Here is a 10054-nt window from a genome sequence, read left to right as displayed (position 1 = left end):
TTCATACGACTTCTATTTTCTAAGATATTTATGGAAATATCTACAAAATTATTGGTTTCAATAATTTTTTATTCGAATTCTATCAACTTTATCGAAGAATAGCAAGAGATAAAAATTATCCATTTTCTTCTTATAGTGCTCTGAGAATTTTTCAGAATTTTTTAAAAACATTTTTTAATACATCAAGAAAATGCAAGAAAATGTAATACTAAAAAGTTAACTAAAAAATTATGAAAAAATTCTCAAAGTTCTATGAAAAGAAAATAAGCAATTTTTATTTCTTGCTATTCTTCGATAAAGTTGATGGAATTAGAGTAAAAAATTATTGAAACCAATAATTTTATAGATATTTCCGTAAATATCTTAGAAAATGGAGGTCGTACAAAAATTTTTTTCAAACAAGAGCTATTTGATTTTTTACGTAGAATAAAATTCCGTAATAAAAAATATATATTTCTGTTTAAAAAAGCAAAGTTGACCTCAACCTGACTTTGGCGGCGTCACCCAAGATCATACTGACCAGATCTATGAATAGATTATTTAAAACCATACAACTTTTGCAGGAAACATTTCTTTCGGAAATATTTAGTTTTCGAGATATTTTACCGGTTCGGGACTTTTTACTCACTCTGTATATAATTATATATATTTTTACATAGTTATATATGAACTTTTTTCCCGAGATGTATACATATGTTAATCTATTTCTCATCGAGGGAGATAAAGGAAGAGATACGTTATTTGTAATCATGATAATTCGTTGAATCCATATGTGTGTATCTAGTCGAGTAACTAGGTCGAGTAACTAGGTTCGTTTCAGCTATTGTATCAAAAAACGAAATATGCTGAATGAAGCGGAATGATAAATCAAAATGGCTCCAATTTATTTAATATCTCGCTCTTCAAGATACACGCTAAAAAGTAGTCAGGTGATTTATATGTGTACATATATTAATTTATTCTTCGCTAATGAAGGAAGAGGCGCGTCACTTATAGTCATTAGATAATTCGTTGAATCCATATCTATTGGTCGAGTAACTGGGTTCGTTTTAGCTATTGTATCAAAAAGAGAAATATGCTGGGTGAAGCAGAACGATAAATCAAAACTTCCTTCGTATACGCAAGAATCTCAGTGGGTGGGCGTATTCGTGGCATGAGTACCGGGAACGGAGATTGCGTTCGATGTATTCCACATAATTACTTTCGTCTGCTCGATCTCTCGGATATATCGTCGGTGGCTGCCGCGGACTTGCTGCAGCTGTTACTTCTTGTTACGCTTGCGAAACTAGGTACGCGCGTTAAGTTCCGCAGTTGCAGGGAGGTTTTAGAAGGGTCTGAGAAGGAGGGGATGAAAGGGTGGATGTTGAAGGAGAGGAGCGGTCGAGGTTGGCTGGTGCGGAAGGTAACTGGGAGAGGGCCGAACGAACAAGCACGTACGTCATTAGGTTTGCACCGTTGAGGAGAAACTGCTTAAATTCCCCTCTGTCCCGCATCATACACACTTGCGCGTCTACCGTAAACGGTGGACATCGGGGGGAAATAAAATATAGGAAACGAGAAGAGATAACTAAGCGTTTTTGAGCGCGTTGAGGATTCGAGTCGAGTGATGTGCCATTAAGGGAGGCATGGTAGTTCGGGTTATTAAATGAATCAAATTTGCTTCGGGATAACGAGGTGAGTTATATATGACCGCAGGTGCGGACGACAAATTTTGCTCGATAAAAATAAATTTGGCTTATATTTATTATGTGGAATGCCTCACGCAACTTACATTGTTGACATGCAATGTGATTGACAATTCCTTTTTTGGTGCAACTATGACATCAAGATCAACTTGTGACACTGACCTTTCCAAATATTTAATTACTAAGTTTGCAACTATGGTCTGCATTCGAATCAGATTAATGTGTGCTTCAATGGTAAACAAGAATTTCCATACTTCGGTGAAACGACGCATGCTTATCGTAGATGATAGATTTTCTTTGTGAAGGTATATAAAAGAAATAAAAGTGTCTTATATTACGGGTTTTTTTTATGGGTAAGTTTAGACAAGAGATCCCAAAAAAATGTAATTTACTAAAAGACTTGTGTAAAAAAGCAATAATAATAACTATTATTGTCAATAAGTAATTCTCTACCACTTATTCGCTGTCTCTTTTATTGGTTATCGGTCTTTCTTGGCGATGTTGCCCTTAGGTTATACTACTGAATCGCAGATTCATAATGCGCCATTCCATGAGCTATCCCCTTCCCTTTCGATTTTACGGCAACTTGAACTTCCTTCGGTTTCTCCAAGAAATAAAAGTTCAGGAAACGGACTAAAAAGACGGTTCCTGTTCACGTACACTCTTTTGGCGATGCTGTGGTCGGATTGTATCGAAGAGATCCGGAATGAGAGAACGTCGTACGTCGGGCAGTATTGTATGCGAAAAAGAAGGGAAAGAAATGAAAAAATATATAAGGAACGTGAAGGGTCCGCGCAACAAAAAACAGAATAAGAACCAGTCTTGAAGTTATTTCGATTGCTTCAAATCAATCGAGATCAAGACGCGACGATAATCGACACAGTCAGTCTAGTTCGGCTAAAATAAACCACAATTCAACCAGAGTGCATATATGAGCTCGTGTACATTTATCGATGAGCATGTATATACTCGCAGAGACACTCGTACACGACGATGTGCTGAAGATTCACACCCCAATCAACGGTAGGACGCCTAATATTTACGAGTGGAGTCATGACTCCGCTCGTTCTTCCTCGGGAAGACTTACTTGTTCACTCCTCCCTTCCCCTTTTGCTCTCAATGTCTCCCGGTGTAATCCGCGGCAACCAGGTACTTCGCGATATCGGATGATATTTGCACGATTCAGCTGTCGATCGTACGTTTCAGGTTCAACGTGATCACTTGTAATTTTCGAGAGGTCGAAAGCCGGCGGGGAATTACGTCGAACGGACAATCTTCCAGAACATTGAGGCCAAATGTTTCTTGGTTTCTCGCAATCGCCTGTCAACGGCTTGTTATTGGAATGTAAATAAAAATACCAATTCTTTAGACGACAACGTTATCAATCGGAAACGTCATATTGATGTCATGTCTTATATATCGAAATCTCTTGGGATTTCAATGTTAACTGAAACCATACCATGATTTTGAAGATAATTTTGCTGCACAACGAAGTATATAACAACACGCTAACATGTTTCTACTTTCAACACACTATATTGGCAGTTTAAATTAACACATGTACTCTGCAGATCCAAGTGTGTTATTTTCAAATGTATAAGCATGTAACTTGGCTTTAGTTCTTTTTACACGTTTCTTGCGTTTGTTTGAAATCACATAATTTTACACACATTTAAGAGACATATAAATTATAATTTAATATGCTTAAACGTGTTAAATGATGTGATTTGAAATGGCAAGGAACATGTTCAGGAACAAAAAAAAATTAAGTCAAAATAACACATATTTGGATTTATAATATATTAACACATATTAAAGTTAGAACAATGTTCTTACTTAAAAAATCTTTATGTTGAAGTGACAATATTTGAGTTTATATTAAATAGTGTATGCTGTTAGATGTTTACAAACATATGTGTATTAGTTTAAGATACAAATAATAGTGTTAAAAATAAAGACGTGTTAACAGTACAATGTCCGATAATTCTCTTTAGATGTCCGAAGCAATTATTTTGGTCCCTTGCAATTCTAATACCTTAAAATCTTTACTATTCCTCATTACCTTATATTAATAATGACTTCTAGACATACTAAGAACATAATTTGCAAAATATAAATATTTTATATATAGTAAAAGAATTACAATTTTCATAAATTTTCTAAACTTATAATTTTCTACAGTAGAAAGTCTCATAATTATTACTTACTTATTCTCTGTAATTAGTATACAAAGAAAATATTGTAATAAAAATTAGGTCAAAATTAGGTCAAAATCATATTTCCTTTTTGTGTAAAGTTGAATTGTACTGAAATTTTACAATTACTATATAAATATAAATATAAATTGTACTATAAATTTGACGATTAACTTATAAAAACGATATAAAACGATATAAAAAACATTCAAATAATTACAATAATTTTGTAGCAAAAAGTCAAACTTGCAAAGCATTTTTTAAATATACAGTAACTTCGATAATAATTTTATATGGTCCATTATAGAAATTTTTTTTTTAATTTTTGCTACAATATTTTCTCCGTACACAAAGAGAATAATAAATGGTGAATCATAAAAAATAAAATATAAACTTAATCGGGATTAAAAAATTTAAATCTCAATAGCTTATAAATTATACAACACACATTGAATTAAGGATACTATTAAAGGATACTATTGAATTAAGGATACACTATTAAATTAAGGATAAAAATGATTTTTTTGGACATCCAAGAGGTAAATCCAGAGTAAATTATAAAATAATTTATCGCAATATTATCGATCTCTTTTGTTACGTTTTTGGCGTCTTCTTTTTTAAAAATAATTAAAAGTCACGAGTTACTTCTTTTCTAAAGAAGAAATGAATGAGAAATAGAAATGGCGATAACAAGAAAGACGGAGTCAAAATGTCCCCATCAGATATTCTAATGTATCAACGTGTTGTTATAATAACACACTTAATTTTGCAATGCGTTACATCGTAGAAATAATAATTACGAGAAGTAATAATTACAAATTTTCGCACAAATGTGTCCAATTTATGTCTAACACAATCGTGCAATAGTTACGACATTTTCTATCGCCTTATTAGTCGCAGGACATAACGATATGAATACTAACTCGACCGTTCTCGCCGTCCTTCTCGCTTCCTTCCGTCTCCCGACCTCTTCCGGGCCGTCTCTCTCAGACTAAGTGTGAACGTGCAAGGTCGGCCTGGCACGCAACTTTCCTGCGATCTTGATTTCATCAACGTGTCTCCTTTTATTGTTGCGAGCTTAACGTGATCTTAAATATTTTGCCATCTCGACACGAGCTGTTGGCGCTTGCAAGCGGGACAATACATTTGCTCGCACGTTGGGCCAATCAAGCAGCTATGAAAGATCACGTCCAACCCCAACCCCGTAGTCATCTCCGCAACCTTCGAGCTCACCGCCGGCCATCCTTTACTCCAGACCGTAGCTTTCTCTCTATGTGGTGGGATAGGTAGGATAGATAGGTAGCCCCTGAACGGGTAGGTTGGTAACCGTTACGGCTTGCTTATATCCGCAACGCTCCCGTACCTCGTGTATTTTAGACCCGTTCCACTCTGCTAAAGTTAATCTACGGTGGCGGCATCGCCTCTGTCAGCACATTCTCCAACCGAAGTCCATCTATTCGCGTAAAAATCTCAGCACGCTGACTCCTTTCAATCGGCACGACGTTCCATACGATAAACTGATAATGCTCAAGAGCATACATATGTCGAAACGGGAATGATAAAGACGCGCGTGTTAAAAATTTTTAATGTGTCTCCGTTAGTGATGATCTCTGAATGAAATGTGTAGACGATTTAAATTTGCTTTCTCCTAATTCTAATTGTTATATCTTTCTAATTGTTATCAGTTCTACACGAATGAAAACGCATATGTGTGCATAGAAGGAGGAGAAAGTAGGTATGCATGTACTAATGTGTGCGTGTTTGTAGATGTGTGCGCTTTGATACATTGTGTCAAAGCTTTATGGATGATACATGCGTTATTATTATTAACGGTATTATTAACTGCTGACAGTTACAGCTTATACGCAGAGATAGGTTTCGCGTGTAGCTTGATTAGCAGTAAGCTCAAATGCGGCCGATTCGTGCCACGCGTGCTCCGACATTTCCGGCAAACACCACCACTCGTGCGTATAATAACTAGATACGAACACAGTGTAATTTCGTAATTTTGACGTCCTCGTTGGGACCTGGATTTCGTCGAGTCGGCAATCTCATCTTTTCGCCCTTCAAAAATACGAGAGTGGCACGGAACATTCGTGACTCTACTCGATGATATCCGGTCCTGTAGATTTCTCGGACTCAGCTTTCCTATAAACGCGACAGACTGTAATTCTTTTAAGGTCTTCACGCCAGCAAGGCGGCGAAGCTGAGTCAAAAATTAAATCGTTCCAACTAAAAATGCTGTTATCCTGCACACCCGATGGATAATAATAATCGGTAGATCGTGTTGGAAATGAAGGACGTGTACGCCGTAATAGCACTTGACGTTAATAAACGTACAACTAGTCAACGGGTAGCAGATAACCTAGAAAATACAGGGTGTGGTATAAGGCTCGCTGGTATAGCTGAAGGAATTTATTCGTCGTCTAAAAGTAGATCGAAAATATGAAACAAAATAATTTTGCTTCTATAAAAAAAGTGCATTGATTTCTCGAGAAAAGTCAGTGCGAAAATTAATAACATTTTTCCGCTTATTACGTTCGAGCGACATTTATAAACGTGTCGTCAAATTCGTCTCAACGGTTTCTCTCTCTCTCTCTTTCTCTCTCTCTTTCTCGTCGGTGCGTTAATTAAATTATAAGAAAAATGTTTTATTTAACAGATAAAAGTTCATTAATTTCTCATGCGTAACTTTTACAGCACTTTTAATTTTTGTATCACTTTTAATTATTTTTTACACGGCATGTTATATATATTATTTTATTCATTTTGTAATAGTCGCTATCAGGGTGAATTTAATGGCGTGTAATACAAAATTCTTTCGGGCCATTAAAATTTAAAAAAGGCAAAAGATAATATTAATTTTCCCCAATCTGCGAAAATCAATCTTCTCGGAATTTTAAATTTATAAAAAAAAATCGATCTCTCTCATATTTTTGGCTTACTTTTACGCGAGAAATTAACGTCCGCGTTCACATTACTGAACTCGCTTCGCATACTATTTGTATGAAAAATAAGCGCAATAGTAACGTGAGAACGTATAATGCCGACATCGTCGTGATAAATCATACTAACGAAATTAACAATCTAGTTTTGTCAGCTCGGAAAGTATGAGTTTCTAGGATACGATAAATAATGGATTAAGTAAACGTGTGTGTCAGACGTGACATCTTACGGTAACCGACGACGCATTACTAAATCTCATCGTGATCCTCTTGCGGGAAGCCTGCGAAAATCTTATGATAATACTGTATTCTAAGCACTTTCCGCTTACACACGGTCGCTATTCGTCTTAAGTAACTGTTTTCGTTAATGTTACATAATCACAGACTTATACGTGTGTAATCCGCGCGTATTTGCCGACGCGAAGGTGGAAAGACGGATGCGCGCATTCGATTCCAAGTTTGTCACGAAATCCGAAGTCCAAATATCAGCCTAGCGTTCAACAATGACGTAACATATATAAATGTGCCATGAATTTGCATTTCTGGGATTTTTATCTTATGACAAAGAAAAGAGAACGAAAGAACCCGTAATTGCGCAGGAAGCACGGCACGCTTTTGGACCCGTATCGATATCGAGGCTACATTTTGTAGATTCAGGATGTAAACTCTTGCGCGACAATAAGTTTCGCCGTATATACTCGTAAGTGTGCGACACACACTGACGTGCGCGCGCACACACACGCACACATATACACACATACGAGCACAAGGGATGGTGGTAGGTAGACGCGCACGCACGAGCCTCTACAGAACGAGAACGATGCAAAGGTTCCATGGACGTGTTATTGAAGGGGAGAGGAAGACGACGGTTCCGTGCGTCGAGTATGGATGATAAAGGCTAGGGGGTGTTGGTAGTTTGGTATTCTGGTGACGATCTGGGCTGCATTGCATCACGTATGCCGCGCCTTGGCTACAACGTAGGCCGTAGGTTTACACGTATATGGATATTCGGTGGCGGATCAGCGATACCTGCAGATACGCTCATCAAGCTATCTCGACCACCGTTAAATTGGAAGACACTTTGAGCGCGCTTGCTTACTTTGCAACTTGGGAACGCCGTGTAACTCGGTTAGCCGGCTTGCGCCACCGCTTGTTCGCCATTGATCCCACATTATAAATTGCATCGCAATTACAAGGGAATAAATTACTTTCTAGCGCTGCACGTTTTTTGAATAATTAATACGCGTTCGCGAGCCGTTGTTGAGCGAAATGGCGGTGTAAGTAGTCGGCAGAAATAAAAGCTCGACGTATTCCACTTTCCGAATGAAAATGCCGTTCATTACGGTTTATATGTGTAAAGAAAATCGATGCTTTGTATCTCGACGCTTGTACCTTTCCGTATCGAGTATCGATTGCACGCTAATTCCAGAAAACTGATTGCCAATTAAAGCGAAATGAATCGTCATACAAATATTAATTATGAAGTCATTTATAATTAAATTACAATCTCTTATCTTGAACTATTCATATTAAATATACGCCAAATTACAAAAGAGAGGGATTTACAGACAATGTGTGATAAGTATTAAACGGCCTAATAAAGGAAATTACACGGTTAAACGAGATTCCAAGACATCGACATAACTATAATAAAATATAGAAATAAGGAATAATCATACCGAGTTGCAATTTTATGCTGCAAATTAAGATGGTTTTAGCATTTGACTAAATATAAGATAAATCTATCATATATATATATGATATAAAAGTTAGTCAAACTGACAATGCAATAGAAAGAACGAAATGGATCAATTTCGTCCTAAAAAGTGTAATATAAGTTATATATGTAATTTTGTGTTTTTTAGGTCGCTGAATACAATAATAACATTTTTATTCGTCTGAACCCGTGGACAAGTAGTCAAAATTCACCTTAAAGATGTTGAGATAAGTCACTTTTAATAGTAATTTGATTACGATTTAGCTTTAATTATTGAATTCTTTGTGTTATAATTTAATTTTAAAACTTTTTTTATTATTAAAACTAAAGAAAAATGCTTTATAATAAAACACTTTAAAAATAATAAATATAACAAGGTGACATTAATATGATATATACATAAAGTTTGTTGATTTCATTATGTTAAATTTAGCATTTTTGAAGTGTTTAATTTTGAAGTGTAAAAAGAGTTATAAAATTAAACTACAATACAAGTAATTAAATAATGGAAACAAAATCGTCACTAACCGAATTTGCGTATTAAAAATGATTTATTTTGATTCATTTATAAAACAAACTTTGATCATTTTCCCACATGTTCAGACAGATAAAAATGCTATCATAGTATTCAGCAATTTAAACGTAGGATTATATATATAACTTACGTTATACGTTTAAGGTAAAAATCGACCCATTTTATCCATCCTCCTTTCAATAATCTTTACCATGTTGTTATAGTTGATATTAAATCGTAAATTTGTATGTAAGCATGTACATGTAAGATTTCTATAATACAACAAATTTATTTTAAATAATTTATATAAAACATTATATAAAACAAAACATTATATAAAACATTATATAAAACAAAAGTATTAAAAACTGTTCTAATAATGAAATAAACATTTAATCATATTGTAGTGAAATATATCGCATAAATTTATTATTAGGTAAAAATTTTAAATGTTTGATGAAAAATATTCGTGAAATGGACAATATTTGAGTGGACACATACCAACATCATATACATAATAAATTAACACCAGATCTGAAATAACTTTATGATATCACATTTTTATATTTATTTTTATATTTATTATTATTTTGAATGTTATATTTTATTATTCACACACATACACTTTAGCATAACATTTACGCGCTTCCAATAAAAATTTAAATTGATTGAAATGGATCACTTATCAAATTCTTTTGGCTATTTTAAACAATTTTATTGATAAAATACTGTTTCAAACCAGAAGGTAACTATAACCACCTTAAATGTATAAAAATCTTAACGTAATAGTTTTATTTCAATTTCTTATTGTTATAAAAAATGAACTTAGTGTCACAATAAAATTTCTAATGAAACTATTGTATCGACGAAATTACATGCTGGAAGAAAGTCTTAAAGGACATCAACACGCGCATTCGCGTTGTTGGTCATGTCTTGAGCATCTCGACGTCTTTGGTGTAAATTTTTCACATATATTATTACACATATATACGCGCGCG

At 34.8% G+C, this 10054-nt stretch overlaps 1 protein-coding gene across 1 annotated transcript in view; it reads right to left on the bottom strand.

Annotated features, from left to right (window-relative positions):
* Positions 1-4329: 4329 nt before the first annotated feature.
* Positions 4330-10054, bottom strand: part of LOC116846429 — a 38840-nt gene continuing 33115 nt past the window's right edge. The window contains exon 5 of the mRNA XM_032820228.1: positions 4330-6028. Within this exon, the coding sequence (XP_032676119.1) occupies positions 5733-6028 (296 nt within the window). The 3' untranslated portion in view covers positions 4330-5732. The remainder of the gene's footprint in view (positions 6029-10054) is intronic.

Source organism: Odontomachus brunneus, unplaced genomic scaffold (genome assembly GCF_010583005.1).
Source record: "Odontomachus brunneus isolate Ranch 3 - 2012 unplaced genomic scaffold, Obru_v1 Obru_scaffold_064, whole genome shotgun sequence".
Classification (NCBI taxonomy): Eukaryota; Metazoa; Arthropoda; class Insecta; order Hymenoptera; family Formicidae; genus Odontomachus; species Odontomachus brunneus.
Note: the sequence above shows the minus strand (reverse complement) of the source record. Positions and strands in the feature narration are given on the sequence as shown.